The following is a 16079-nucleotide window of genomic DNA, read 5'->3' as shown; positions in this document are numbered from 1 at the left end:
CCCGGGACCGCCCCCTCAGTGACGAAAGGGCTCGGGCCGCTCAAAGGCAGCTTGAGGGGGCGGGCTCGACGTTCGGTTTGGAACGAACCACCTCCCCGAAGCGTCGGGAGTGTCTAGCCGGAGGGACGCCAGGACCTAAAACGGAGGTTGAGGGTGGGGCGGATACGCGTCGCCAAGCAGCCTCTCCCCCGCGAGCTCGCGAATGGTCCGCGCCTAGAATGCGCGCGCGGCTTGAAGCTCCCGGCGAGAGAGGCGCCCTGACAGAGTTGTAGGGCGCAGTTTCCCCTGCAGTGCCGCGCTCCGGGTGCCATGGACTCTGAGACCCGCCAGCTGCGCGCCCTGGAGGCGGAGGTCGCGGCGCTGCAGCGGGTGTGCACCATGCTGCCAGAGCCCTGGGAGAAGACGTCCGGAGCCGGGTACGTGGCTCCTGTCCCCCACCTCGGGCCCGCGCGTCGTAGCACCCGGCCGACTTGGCAACCTCCTGACAGCTCGGGGGCTCCGACTGCCTGCACGCCGGGTCCTGAACAGTGTAGTGGGAGACCTCCCGAAATGTCAGCTTGAGTCAGAATCGATTCCGTGAGGACAGTGACCTCAGAGTGTGAGCCCTGCGTTTGGGGTTCATGGCTTGATTGTAATCAGCAGAAAATAGTTTTCTTAAGGGTTAGTTTTGCCCGGTTGATGACAATCAGTAGGAAAGTCTTCCTTTTCTTTAAGAAATCTCGTCTTCGGGAAACAGTATTTAGTTGGGCTATTTTTTATAGCTTTACAGATATTCTTACTCTGTAGGTCAGGAATTCGCTCAACTTCACTTCAAGCTCATGATCCTCCTTCAGCCCCCACCCCTAGCGGTCGGGTTATTACCTGAACCGCCAAGCTTTGCTCTAGTTGGCATCCCTTAACTCTGGTTTCATGGATTTGTTCTTGTGGTTCATCTCACTATAGTTATAGTAAAGTGTCTTGATCATTTTGTATTATGCTAATAACGTAAGGGTTGGGGGTATATAGCCCTGTTGCAGGACAGCCTAATATGGACAAGAATCACACGGGACTGGTGGTGGGGATGGGGTGGGTGGTGGTATAGTCAATGACAGAAAGCCTGAAAAACAGCTTAGGTGAAATAAATTGGAAAGTGTGATGATCCTCTGATTAGGTGATACTGTTAACACCTATTTAAAGGTAGTGACCCTGAGGGTCATAGAGTTAAATAGTAAAATCCAAAGTCCAAGCATTCTCTTCAATTCAAAGAGAAGAAGAAAGAAGGAAGCCTGGAATTAACAGTGATTAAGTATCTTAAACCTGAAAACAAACTACCTTTATTTTATTAGGTATAATTTGGTACACTTGCAGAGAATGGGATTTTCCTGTGTTGAAAAGAACCTTGGAATGCAGGAATGTGTGGAGAAGTCTTAAAGAAAATAAAACGAGAGAAAGTTGTAACTGATGAAAGAATTGTGCCCTGGCCTATATGTATCCTCTTCCACAAGCAACCATGTGAGACACTTGCTACTGATTCGGGTGTGACCCATATATTGAAAGCTATGAGTTGGCGAGACCACCAGACTGACTCCACCCCCACTTACCAAATTAGAATTTGTATTTTATCAAGACAGCCTGGCCCTATACTCTTTGTATACACACTTAAAAGTCTGAGAAACGAAAGCTGGGTGGTGGTGCACACCTTTAGTCCCACCTCTTGGGAGGCAGAGGTGGGCGGATCTCTGAGTTTGAGACCACCCTGGTTGAAGAGTGAATTCCAGGCCAGCGGAACTGTTAAATGGAAACCCTGTCTCAAAAAACAAAATCAATCAGTTGATCAAACAAACAAAGAAAAATTGAGAATCACTGTGTCTGTCTTACCATAGGGGAAAATAGTTTCTTTACTCACCACAAGATGTCGATATAACACAGTAGACTGTTTATGTAGAATCCTCGGTAATAGAGCTGAAAATTAGAAGAATTTAGATCAGGGGAAATAGTAAATGTCAGTCCAAAGTGTGTGCATTTAATGTGATATTTTTCTCACTATGGTGAAGGAAGGTTGAGGCCTGTGTACCAAGCTACTTAATTTTTAAAATGATTATTACATGTGTATTGTGTGTGAGTGATGGCGCATGTATGTTGTGGCAATATATGTGGAGGTCAGCGTATAGAGCAGACACTTTGAAGTGTCATTTCTCTCCTTCCAATGGAGATAAAACTTCTGTGTCAGACTTAGGCAACAAGTACTTTTACCTACAAAGCCATCTTGCCAATCCTCCAAAATGCTTTTAAAATGATCTTAATGGTTGAAAGAATTAGCAGCTGGAATAAAGGTGTTGTTATATCCATGTGCCCACACTGATTCCAAGATTGCATACCTTCAGATCCTGACTTTGCTATTGGCTGAGTGATCTTGATTTAGTAATTGCCTCCTCCTGTGCTTCAGATTTTCTCATGCTAAAATTTCTTTTGCCTAATTGCTTCCACTACTACATTGACTAGAAATGATGAGGTATATTCCTTTTCTTTAAATTTTTTTTAGTTAGCATACAAAGTAGTTGATTTCATTATGGCATCCTCTTACATATATTCTGTTTCGGCATCCCCCAAAGCTGGTTCTCTTGTGCGTGTGCGCGAACACACACACACACACACACACACACACACACACACACGATGAAGCGGAGAACGAGAATTTTAAATCTGGGCGAGAGAAAACAACTAGTATTCGTCCTTTTGGCTGATTTCATTTCATATGATTTCCTTTTATCTCCATTTTCATGAATTTCTGAAATGTTCTCCCCCCCCCCGTCTGTCTCTGAGTAGAGTTGATTAGTAGATTTTTTTTTTCATACCATTTTACTTGAAAGTCCCTAAGATCAAAAAGCTTCAGAAAGTCCTGTTCTTGACTGCATGTATGTCTATGTACTCTGTGTGTCTAGTGCCCACTAGAGACCAGAACAGTGCATCATAGCCCCTAGAACTAGAATTAGACTTGTAAGCAAGCCGCTGTAATTGGGTCCTCTGGAAGAACCGCCAGTGTTCTTAGCCTCTGAGCCATGTCTGTAAGCCCCAACCTTCAGTACTAGGGTTAGAACCTAGAGGACAATTTGTATACTAAGTAAAACACTTAGTAGTCGCCAAGTAACTATTTCTGATATTTGCTTTTCAGGAAATCATTTCAAAAATTTCCCCAGTCAAATTCTGAGGAATGGAAATCCTTGAAAGACCTGAAAAGCCAGTTTGAACATTTAAAATCTGAACTTTCTTTTCTAAGTAAACTTACTGGCATCAATATAAAGAATTATTCCAAGATTGAGGACATTACAAACACTGAAGTGACGGAAATGGGTAAGTATTATTTTTTAACCTGGATGTGATTTTTAAAATTTATTTTGAATGTACGTTGGGGCGGGGTACACATGTCACAGTGTGCTTGTGGAGAGCAGAGGACAGTTTTCGGGGTTCTCTTCTCTTTCCACCTTGTTGAGGCAAAGCCTGTCTTCTAGCGTCCGCGTAACACTCCCCAGGCTCAATGGCTCCCCTTGCAGATCTCTTCCTCCTTTTTTCTTTTCTTTCTTTCTTTTTTTTTTTTTTTTGGTTTTTTGAGACAGGGTTTCTCTGTGGCTTTGGATTCTGTCCTGGAACTAGCTCTGTAGACCAGGCTGGTCTTCCTCCTTTTTTCACCCCCGCATATATTCCAAGGATCTAATGTAGGTCCTAATGCTTACAAGGCAAAAGCCCTACCAGCTGACCAAACCCCTAGCCCTATTCTTACTCTTTACTTAAAAAAAAAAAAAATCTGTTCATATTTAAAAAATACTGAAAGTATCATAGGGGGGTGAATTTGCTGTGATTTCATTCCATATTTAACAATTGACTCAATCTGAAGCTAATTATTTCAGATGATTTTCACTAAAAGAAAGCTTTCCAGCCTACAGTACCTTCTTTTTCTTTTAATAATTCTATACTTGAATAATAATTATTAAGTGACATGCTGGTTTCTACATTACACAAAGGCATGATACACATATATTAAAATGAGATGTGGCATAAATGCATTTTGGGGACTAAATATTCATAGGAAAGAGGCTAGGATAAAATTTTAGAATTTTTTAATTGTTTATTTTCTTTGGGTGGCAGCATATAGATTTTTTTCTCTTTTGTATTCCCATGTATTCCCAATTTTCTAGAAAAATAAACTTTATTACTGCAATGAAAAAAAATGGCCTATTCAAATTTAAAAAGCACTTAAAGTTTATTATAATGCGTATATATGTAATTCATATATGTATTGTATACTTTCATAATGAAAAAAGCAAAATTTAGACTAAAATCACAGTATTTATGTGGCCCTAAGCATCTCATTTGCAAATTAAAGTGATCTATGTTATTTATTTATTTATTTAGTTTTTTTCGAGACAGGGTTTCTCTGTGTCTTTGGAGCCTGTCCTGGAACTATCTCTTGTAGGCCAGGCTGGTCTCGAACTCACAGAGATCTGCCTGCCTCTGCCTAGCAAGTGCTGGGATTAAAGGCATGCGCCACCACCGCCCGGCTGATCTATGTTATTTTTAAGATTACATTCAAGATTCATCTTTTACCACGTCTTGACTTTTTATTACTTTTTAAAAATTACATTTATATATTTATGTGTGTATGTGTGAGCACACATGACTTGTGTCAAAGTCAGAGGACAAACTGAATTGAAAGAGTTGGCCTTTCCTTCTACCATGTGGGTTCCAGGTATCAAAGCTGGGCCCCCTTTTTTTTAATTTTTTTTAATTTATTTTTATTGAGCTCTACATTTTTCTCTGCTCCCTTCCCTGCCTCTCCCCTCTCCTTCAACCCTCTCCCAAGGTCCCCATGCTCCCAATTTACTCAGGAGATCTTGTCTTTTTCTACTTCCCACAAAGCTTGGTGCCAAGTGTTTTGATGCACCCAAGCCACCATATAACAAGGCTGGTCCTTTTGTTTTTTTGTTTTTAGGGACAAAGCCCCAAATCTCCTGGATTTTCTTCAGTATTATGGGGATTTGTTTTGGCTTTTGGGGTTTTTTTTGGCAAATGGTGTGGGAGTTGGTTCGAGACAGGGTTTTTCTGTAGCTTTGGAGTCTGTCCTGGAACTCCAGAGAGAGGTGGATCTCTGTGAGTTCGAGGTCAGTCTAGTTTACAGAGCGAGGACAGCCAGAGCTACACAGAGAGACCCTGTCTCAAAAAACAAAACAAAAAGAAAGAAAAAAGAAATAGTCTGTGGTAGAAGATAAGGGAAACTTTCAAGGTACTATAAAATTGGAACATCTTGATTTGGGTGTTCGGTACATGAGTAAACACATGTAAAAATGATAGAGGTGTTAAGAGTATTGCATTTTAAGCATTTAAATTGTACTTGGGATATTTTTTTTTTTTTTTTGGTTTTTCGAGACAGGGTTTCTCTGTAGCTTTGGAGCCTGTCCTGGAACTCCCTTTGTAGACCAGGCTGGCCTCGAACTCACAGAGATCCTCCTGCCTCTGCCTCCCAAGTGCTGGGATTAAAGGCGTGCGCCACCACCGCCCGGCGTACTTGTGATATTTCAAACATACCATTTGAACTCATTTTTGTACTAGGTTTTTTTCTTTGGTGCCACTGACTAGCTCTAAATCATGACATGGAGATTTATTAGTTTTGAATGCTTGACTTAGCTTAGGCTTGTTTCTAGCTAGCTCTTTTAACTTAAATTAACCTGTTTCTCTTCACCTGCATTTTGCCTTGGGGCTTCTTACCTTTTCTTTCTGTATACTTTGTTTAGCTGGTGGCGACTGCCTGGCTGGCTGGCCCTGAGCATCTCCCTCTTTTTTCCCCTTATTCTCTTCTCCTCCTCTTGTCTCGTTCTCCTATTTATTCTCTCTGCCTGCCAACCTTGCCTATCCCTCTTCTGCCTAGCTATTAGCATTTAGCTTTTTATTAGACCAGTCAGGTGCCTTAGCAAGGTGAAACAACAACACGTCTTTTCATAATTAAACAAATGCAGCAGAAACAAATGTAACACTTTTACACAATTAAAGTAATATTCCCCAGCATAAACAAATGTAGCACATCTTTGCCTCCTTAAATATTCCACAACACATTTTAGTGGGATTTTTGTTGTTCTTATTATTATTTGGTTTGGGTTTTTGTTTTGTTTTCATTTGTTTGTTTTAAGATGGTATCTCTTTATGTAGCCCTGGCTAGTCTGGAACACAGCAATCCTCATGCCTCTGCTTCTCTAGTGCTGGGATTAAAGGTGTGCAACATCATGTACACCTTTAGTGGACATTTGAGGAGTAAGAAAAGTAAACACACAGATTTGTTATTGTTTTTAGCTATGGTAATGTAAAGGACCATGAAACCAAAGTAAAAGAGGCATGAATATCTAGAATTGTAGAGTACAGTTTATAGTTCTGAGTTTTGGAAAATGCCAATTGAATCTTTGAAATGTGAGTTAGAAAGGTGGACATATTAATGGGTTAGGACAAAAATAACTTCCTCCTGGCTGGGAAAGTACCTTCTGTGTTGTAATACTAGATTCGGGTGTATATCAGGAGCCAGAGGCCATCCATAATGCTCCATTTATGATTATAATGGTATTGAGTTCGTTTGGAAACTATAGGAAAAAACAGCTAGTATTACTCTGGTATAATTGTGGTGATCACAGTAATGTCAAAATAAATCCACAAACAAGAAGATAATATTGAAAAAAATTCATATAGGCAAGATGGATGACTCAGCGGATAAAGGCCCTAACACCCAGCCTAATAATGACCAGAGTTTACACATTGGAACCCACATAGTAGAAGAAGAGAACTGATCCCTCAAGTTGTCCTCTGACCTCTACATGCATCACACACACTCACACACACATAGACACACATACACATGTGAATAAATATGAAAAAAATTTAAATAAAGGCTGGGTGTGGTGGTACTTGCCTTTAATCCCAGTTTTCTGGAGGCAGAGACAGGCCAGTCTCTGAGTTTGAGGCCAACATGGTTTTTACATAGTGAGTTCCAGTATAGCAAGGACTATATAGAGATACCCTGTCTCAAAATAAAATCAAGTAAATAAATAAAAAAATGAAAATAAAACATACGACAGTTAACATGATTCAGACTTATTTAGGGTTATACAGTGTGTGTGTGTATGTATATGTGGTGTGTTACTTACCTTAACCATAGATAGACTTGAGAACTTGAAAGTATACATTTTCTGTAATTCTATTTTATAAGACCAATTTCTTTGACATGATCATACAGATTTTTAAAAAATTTCTTTGTTTTATGTGTGTTGGTGTTTTTGCCTGCCTGTATGTCTGTGAGGGTGTCAGACACTGGAGTTACAGTCAGTTGTTAGCTTCTATGTGGGTGCTGGGAATTGAACCTGCGTCCGAACCTGGGTCCTCTGGAAGAACACGCAGTGATCTTTACCACTGAGCCATTGCTCCAGCCCCAGACCTTCCAGATTTTTTTAAATTGACTGCTAATGTATACCTTTATAAATCTACTTGCAAGTAGATAGTCATGTAAATAAGTATTTGAAGAATAGCATTCTTTTAAATAAAATATTTAATTTTCTAATTAACAGATACAAAGAAAGTTCTACAGAGACACAGATTATCAGGAAATTGCAGCATGGTTACATTTCAACTGGAATTTCAGGTTCTGCAAATTGAGGTAACTTGAGCATATTGTGGTAGCAGATTTTTTTTTCCTATGAGAAACAGTTCCCATACTTAAGTCACTACAGTGGTTGAGATGAGAAAGAGTGTATAAGCCAGGGTTCCTTTATAGCACTTTTGTATCATAAAACATTTTTAGAGTACCTTCTTGTAGACAGATTTTTTTTTTTTTTGGACCACTAGCTCACAAAAAACAACACAGAGAATTAAGACTTAAGAGATTGGCCTTAGTTTAGGCTTATAAATTCTTACAACTTAAATTAATCCATATCTTTTAATCTACATTCTTTTACATGTGTGGCTCACATGTAATACAGCAAACAATACTTCTTCACGTTGTACAAATATTCTACAACACCCTCTCAACTGATGGAATTAGTGCTGAGCCTATATGTGCTTTATTTTAAGCCTGGTAGGAAATGGTTTTAGGCTCCCAATGGAAGTCTCTGAGGTCATGCAATCAGTTTTGCATGCTGCCAGCAGTTAGCTGATGGGGAAACTATTATCTTTTAATTATTTTTGTGTAACAAATTTCCTAACAGTTATTTGAAACAACAAAAAATACTATCTTATACCTTTTCTATGTGTCAGGCATGTGGGAGCAGCCCAGTTGGGTGTCCTTGTGTAGGGTCTCTCAGGTGACCATCATTTTGGGGTCACAGCCATGTTGAAAGGTCCTGCAGGTTATTTTGGACTGCCAGCAGACACAGGAAGACGTGCCTTTGGCTTAGACTTCAAGGTAGTGCAGTAGACAGAATGGTCATTTGTAACCCTGTGGGCAGGAATAGAACAGCTAAAGCAGAACAGGCTCAACAGCCAGAGGCTCCCTCTGAAAAGAGTCAAATCTAGTCATAAATTTGAGAACCAGCCTAGCTGGAGACATGCTTTGATAGCAGAAGTTTCAACCATTTGGTTTTGCCATCTAGGTTTATAAGAAATTTTTACAAAGAACAGAGCCAGGAAGGATAGAAAGGCTGCCTTGGGCTCATATCAGGTAGATGAAGTGTGGACAGACTGTGGTCACCTCAAGTTCTGTAGACAAGCTGTACTCAAGCATTCAGTCTCAGGTGCCGGGATTCCTTATTCTAGCTGGTATCCTCAGCCATGAAACAAGCCCCAAATTGTGTCTTTTTTTTTTTTAACTGGGACAGATGTCAGTGACTCTGTTAGTATCCTGTGTGTACATGTCAGAGAGCCATATAATAAAAGCAATTCAAGCATGAGGTTCAGATTTGTAGGCTTTGAGCTTTTTCTTCTCTGGGCTGTTAATGTCACTTGCTGATACTGGCCTGGGACAGGCTAAGGATGGGTTGTGGAATATCTGATGACAGAGCTCCCAACAATCACTCACTTCAGTACCACCCTTCGGTATTACCAGTATGACCAAGAAAACACAGCGTGGTGTTCCAAATACCAGCTGAACAAAATACATTCGTTAATTCAAAAATGTAATTCTCATCTCAAATGAGATACAGTAAAGTGGGGAGATCTCTACTATAGGCCTAAGATGCTCTCTGGTGACGTTCTTATCCTGCTAGGTTGGTGGAAGCTAGTGGTCTGTCGAAAGTTAATAGGTTCTAAATAGTTTTTATATGTTAGTCACAGAAGAGGGAAAGGAATAGCTATTTGGGGGACTAAAAGTAGCCCAAGAAAAATTGTAATTTGGCTCTGGACTTGAAACATTCCAAAATTTCTACAATCATCAAATCTCTAATCAGTCAGTCTTGCAAAAGGTTTCATCTTGAAGGTGTCGCTTCTTTCTGAGAACTTTGACTCATAACAGTTAACATTTTCACATGTTAAGGCATACTTGATGAGTGATCTTTTTTGAGACAGGGTTTCTCTGTAGCTTTGGTGCCTGCCTGTCCTAGAACTAGCTCTTGTAGACCAGGCTGGCCTCGAACTCACAGAGATCCGCCTGCCTCAGCTTCCCATGTGCTGAGATTAAAGGCGTGTGCCACCACTGCCTGGCTTGATGAGTGATTTTATGTAAGTTATACTTTTCTCAAATGTGCACCAACCTTAGGGCACTACAGGGTCACTGAGGCAGTACTACATGAAGATCTCTGTTAAAGACTGGACTGGAGCATGAGCCCAAATTGATTGTTTCATCCAGTTTGAACAGCCTGTTTTAAGACCCCATGTTTTCCTTTGTGTGACCTAGGAACTCTTAGGTTTTTCCCATTGTAAAATAGTTGTATAGTCTGATCAACTGAATTTTCTTTGTTTTTGGCCAATGTTGTTTCTCACCTCAGATTGGTACTATACCATCTGTTTTCCTGCATGGTGGTATCCATTTATAGGTGCAGACTAGCCTGTGGCAATTTGGTGGTATCAAACCATGTTCAGCTTCTTCTCTTAGGACTTCTTTTTTTTTTTTTGATTTTCGAGACAGGGTTTCTCTGTGGCTTTGGAGCCTGTCCTGGAACTAGCTCTGTAGACCAGGCTGGTCTCGAACTCACAGAGATCCGCCTGCCTCTGCCTCCCGAGTGCTGGGATTAAAGGCGTGTGCCACCATCTCCCGGCTTAGAAGCTCTTAGGACTTCTGTAGTCTAGTATCCAGACATGTCTGGTAATTGACTCTGATATCCTGTTGTTGGCCTTAAGGTCTTGTTGGTGTTTTCTGTTACAGATGCTTATCTTTGTCATGTGTATTTCAGCGCGGATGTGTGAGTTCACATGGGTCCGAGAAATGAAGACTCAGAAACACATGAGAATGAACTTAGCCTCTGTGGCTGCAAGGAGCTCAGTCTCGGTGAACTGAAGCTCCTTCCCTTTTCCTCTCAGCATCTTTATTTTTTTCTATATTTACACTTTAGCTAGTAGATTCTCATATCTCAAAACAAACTGATAGAAGCTTCTGACAATACAATGCCAGGTGCAAATACTTGATTCATGAGGTACCATGGTTTCCTAGGTTTCCTTTAAACCTAGGCTTTATATCCATGGGAAACTCTCAGTCAAGAATCACAATTGGGCAACAAAAGGTATTTGTAAAGGAAGGTCTAGAGGCTGTGTGAAAACTCCAGAGCAAGGCCAGGTATAACCCAGCAGGGTTTCATGGTTTGTGAAGGTTGCTTGCTATCCCTCTGGTGCCAGGTTTGCGGGACATTATATCATATGTCTTTCACAGTTACTTCATGGTTTTCTGGAGAGAAGTTTTGCTGTGAACAAAACAAGGCTTGTTTTGAAAAGTTTTTTCACAAATCCAATTGAACACAGACTATTTATTCCAAGTTTGATCTGAACAAGGAGTTAGGTGGAGCTGTACTTTTCAGGATGTGTTGTGTCCAAAGATTAATTATGTTGTCATTAGTGGGACTGGACACAAGAGATTACTCAAATTCACAGTGTTAAGTTGCGTACTTTTGTCACCGTAGGCCAATGAAAATTCAGGGCAAAAAAGCATTAGGCACAGCTAATGGTTTCTGCCTTACGTACCTTAAGGATACAGAAAAATATGAGAGAAACTGTTGAAATTCTTTGAGAGACTGAATACTGCAATTCAGTCTCCAAAGAGACGGTATTGTTCATATTTAAAATTATATAGGCATTTCGATGACTACTTAGTTTTTTGTTAACAATGTGCTGTAGAAAAGCGTGCTTTCCTTGGCTCTCTTGAGAGCACCCATTTTCTCTCCGGACCTTTTAAAATTTATGACTCTTAAAGGAACACTGGCGAGTAAGATGTTGGAAAGAACTGCAGATAGCTGTGGAACTAATGGGGCCTTGGGGATCACTTATATAGGAGTTGTCAATAGTTATTGGACAAAAGCACTTTTTATATTTCTTTGTTTCTTAGAATTTGAACAAAAGGAAGTAATGAGGATTTTTTTAAATTAATTTCTTACTTTATTGGAGTGGGGGATGGGGGTAAGGTCTTGCCTTCTTCAGCTTGGCCTTGAACTCATGTTCATCTGCTTCTGCCTCCTAAGCACTTAAATTCCAGGTGTGTGCTGCCACACTCACTGTGTAGGTAGTTGAAGTCCTCCTTATAGATTTACTAGGTTCAAGGCTGAAGAGATGGCTAAGCAGTTAAAAGCACTTGTTGCTCTTACAGAGGGCCCGGGTTCAGTTCCTTTCACCCACACGATGGCTCACAACTATCTGGAACTCCAATTCCAAAGAATCTGATGCCTTCTCATGACTTCTGAGGGTACCAGGCATGCACATGTTACACATATATACATGCAAACAAAATACTCATACACTTTAAATAAATCTTTTTTAAGGTTCTTCCTCCCCTGCCCGAGACAGGGTATCTCTAGCTGTCCTGAAACTCCCTTTAAAAATTAGAATTGTGGCCGGGCGATGGTGGCGCACGCCTTTTATCCCAGCACTCGGGAGGCAGAGGCAGGCGGATCTCTGTGAGTTCGAGACCAGCCTGGTCTACAGGTCTACAGAGCTAGTTCCAGGACAGGCTCCAAAGCCACAGAGAAACCCTGTCTCGAAAAACCAAAAAAAAAAAAAAAAAAAAAAAAAATTAGAATTGTGAGGTCAGAGGAAATGTACATCTCTTCTAAAATGGTTTTACTGTTGGTGCTGGTTAGTTTTTATTGTCCTAGAGTCACCTGGGAAGAGAGAATTTTGAGATCATATTGGCCTGGGGATATATTTATGGGAGATTGTATCGATTGATGCTTGATATAGATGACACTAATCCTAGGCAGGTGGTCCTGAAATGTATAAAAAAAATCTAGCTGAAGCAGGCAGTAGTGGCACAGGCCTTTAATCCCAACACTTGGGAGACAGAGACAGTCATCTTGAGTTCAAGGCCATCCTGATCAATTTAGTGAGTTTTAGAGCAAGGGCTACACAGAGAAACCCTGTCTCCAAAAAAAAAAAAAAAAAAGACAAAACAACAACAGCAACAAAAATATCTAGCTGAGCCTAAGCTAGTGAGCAACCCAATAAGCAGCATTCCTCCATGGTTTCTGCTTTTAAGTTCCTGCTTGAATTCCTGTCCTGACTTCCCTGAGTAGACTGACTGACCTGAATGTGTAAGATAATATATTTTTACCCTCCCACACGTTGCTTTTGGGAATGGTGTTTATCATAGCAACAGAAAAGCAAACTAAAGCAAATGTTTTTTTTTTTTGCTGTGTACATTTTTACTGTTGATATTGTTAGAAAAAAATGTAAAGACAGAATGTGTTGGATTTCTTTTTTTCCTAAAATCAAACATTCCACTAGATGGAGATATTTAGCTGTCAGAAAATTAAAAGATATAAATCGCACATTTTGATCATATTAATACTTAATTTTGCATAATAAATATTATTAATACAGCATTTGAACCAAAGTTCTTGACCTAGTTAGGGTTACTATTGCTGGGCTAAAACATCATGACCAAAGCTACTTGGAGGAAAGGGTTGGTTTACACATCCACATCACTGTTTATCATTGACGGATGTCAGGATAGGAACTCAAACAAGGTAGGAACCTGGAGGTAGGAGCTGCTGCAGAAGCCCTGGAGGGTGCTGCTTACTGGCTTTTTCCTCATGTCTTGCTTAGTCTGCTTTCTTATAGAACCCAGGACTATCAGTCGAGGGATGGCACTACCCGTAATGGTCTGGATCCTCCTACATCAATCATTAATTAAGAAAATTCTTATGGAGGCATTTTCTTTTTTAAAAAATTTATTTTTATTGAACTTTACATTTTTCTCTGCTCCCCTCTCTGCCTCTTTCCTCCCCCCTTCAACCCTCCCCCAAGGTCCCCATGCTCCCAATTTACTCAGGAGATTTTGTCTTTTTCTACTTCCCATATAGATTATATCTGTGTAAGTCTCTCTTAGTGTCCTCATTGTTGTCTAAATTCTCTGGGATTGTGGTTTGTAGGCTGGTTTTCTTTGCTTTATGTTTAAAAACCACCTATGAGTGAATACATATGATAATTGTCTTTCTGGGTCTGGGTCACCTCACTCACAAAAATGTTTCCTAGCTCCATCCATTTTCCTGCAAAATTCAAGCTGTCATTATTTTTTTCTGCTGTGTAGTACTCCATTGTGTAAATGTACCACATTTTCCTTATCCATTCTTCAGTTGAGGGGCATTTAGGTTGTTTCCAGGTTCTGGCTATGGAGACATTTTCTTAATTGAGGATCCTTCCTCTCAGATGACGTTAATGTCTGTCAAGTTGACTTAAAACTAGCCAACACAGTGCCCTTAAATTCTGTTAGTAAATTATTAGAAACAAAGATGGGAAAATCTGTGTAGAGAGTATCAGGCATTGCTTTAGTTGGTGCAACTCTTGTCAAAGGTGTTTGTAACACAGAATTCATTTCCTCCAGCCGACTGTCCGGTGTTGTCAGCACTGCAGTGTTTGTGAAGAATTTTCAGACAGTTAGAACAAATGTGTACACAGATTCAGTCTTCCATAGCCCCTGCAGTATGAGTCTGAAGGATGGTAGAGTGTGTTTACATAACTTCTCTCCCTGGAACAAAAATACTAAAAAGTAACAACTATTTTTTTTAAATGAAAAGTATACAATTTCATCACCACAGGCTTTAAAGGTAATCAGCTTATTTGAATATCTGAATCTAGACATTGAAATCCTAATATATTGTGTATCATGAAGGTACAGATTTTTTAAAGCAAAGAGGTGTCTTTCAGCCCAGAAAGACTTGATCTAGGAACTAAGGTGACTAATAATCAACAGCTACCAAAAGTCAACCTGAGACATTGTCTAAGTTCCTTATCTCATGTCAGTGATAGATAAAATTGCAGATGGAGGAATAAGCAAAGTCAATGCAGATTTATTAATGAAAAATGAGAAATTAAGGAAAAGTTAGAGAAACTCATCCAAGTGTGAAGTGTACTGAGAAAGGGGAAATTATAAGCTGCATGTCTGGTGGTTTCGTACATGACTTATTACAGAAACTAGACAAAGACTAAGATAGTTTTTGTTGAATTTGTTCAATCTCTAGGCATGTCCTTGGGCCAAGCAGGCCAGGAGGCAGCAAGCTTTGCAAATGCCTCCCTGGCCCAGCTGGAGATGATCACATGCTATTTGCCCGGTAATGACAGTGATCATTTATGGAAGCTCATATCTATCCATTTTTAAGTTTCTTTGTTAGCTGCCAACTTTAGCTGACCTACTGGCAGCTACAAACACGGGCTAGTATTGCAAGTTGCTTACCCTTTAGTTGTTGCTGGTCTAACCTTGTCTTGTGTCATGCTGGCTATTGATTGAATTATGCTCTCTTTGAACCCTTGCTTTTTTGATCAGCTTGTAGTTTGACCATAGACCTTTTCCCTTACTGCCTATGGGACACTTAATCCTGCCTTAAAAGTATATACAGTTTGAAAAATTACTATCTTTAAAAATGTTTGGTGGTAAAGTGGTAAGGGTAAGGTTGAAACATGGTCTTTTACATTGTTGCTCAGGCTGGTTTAGAACTCACTGTGTATTCCAATGTGGACACTCACTTGTGTCAGACAGCCTGCTTCAGACTTCTGAGTTGCAAGTATGAGCTACTACTATACCTGGCTCTAGAGCCCTTTTCTTAACGATTTCTGTTCATAGTTCTTAAATCATAAAAATCAGTTGAGACCTGCTGTTAAAAGGATCACGATAGAAAAATGGCCTGGTAGATTGCTAGGAAGTTGAAGTCAGGGGTGTTTATAAGGTCGTTTTCCATATGTATCAAATCAGAAGGAGTGGCATGGTTAACAGTACCAACAGCAGGGCAGGAGTGGAAAACGGTAGCTTGGAATCAGCTTTGTGCTGACTGAGCAGAATCTTTAACCTTGTAGGGATGCACGGGTAGGGATACTAAATGTCAAACTGTGTAGACAGGGTAACCTGCCTGTGTCAGTGGTGAAAGGCTTCTGAGAGTTTTGTTTTCTCCTAACCTTTCTATATTTTATTCCTCTTTCAAGATGTTATTTATTTATCTATTTTACTTTATGTGTGTGTACACCATGTTCTTGCTTGATGCTTAGAGAATTCAAGAGAGGGTTTTGGATCTCCTGAAACTGACATTAAAGAGGTTGTGAGTCTTGAAGATACAGAGAACCTTGGTGCTGTTAACCACTGATCCATTGCTCCAACTCCCTATTTTTTTTCTTTAAATTTTTTTTTAAATATAAGCTTCATTGAGAGAGGGAAGAGCAATAATATGGGCAAAGGCGTCAAGACCAAGATGGGGAAACCCACAGAAACAGCTGACCAGAACTGGTGGGAGTTCACTGACTCCAGACTGACAATTGGGGAACCTGCATAGGACTAATCTAGGCCCCCTGCATGCAGGTGACAGTGGGTGGCATGGACAGTTTGTGGGGCTACTGGCAGTGGGACCAAGAGTTATCCCTAATGCATGGTCTGGCTTTTTGGAGCCTGTTTCCAATGAAGAGAAACCTTGCTCAGCCTACACACAGAGGGGGAGGGCCTTGGTCCTGCCTCA

At 40.5% G+C, this 16079-nt stretch overlaps 1 protein-coding gene across 1 annotated transcript in view; it reads left to right on the top strand.

The window, feature by feature from the left end:
- Positions 1 to 183: 183 nt before the first annotated feature.
- The window catches only part of LOC121434066 (centromere protein P-like), a 190271-nt gene continuing 174375 nt past the window's right edge, over positions 184 to 16079 (top strand). The window contains exons 1-3 of the mRNA XM_041632861.1: positions 184 to 416; positions 3152 to 3330; positions 7578 to 7666. Of these exons, the coding sequence (XP_041488795.1) occupies positions 310 to 416; positions 3152 to 3330; positions 7578 to 7666 (375 nt within the window). The 5' untranslated portion in view covers positions 184 to 309. The remainder of the gene's footprint in view (positions 417 to 3151; positions 3331 to 7577; positions 7667 to 16079) is intronic.

Source organism: Microtus oregoni, unplaced genomic scaffold (genome assembly GCF_018167655.1).
Source record: "Microtus oregoni isolate MIOR12 unplaced genomic scaffold, Mior012 000042F_ref0000377, whole genome shotgun sequence".
Taxonomy (NCBI): domain Eukaryota; kingdom Metazoa; phylum Chordata; class Mammalia; order Rodentia; family Cricetidae; genus Microtus; species Microtus oregoni.
This window is presented reverse-complemented; position numbering and strand designations above follow the sequence as displayed.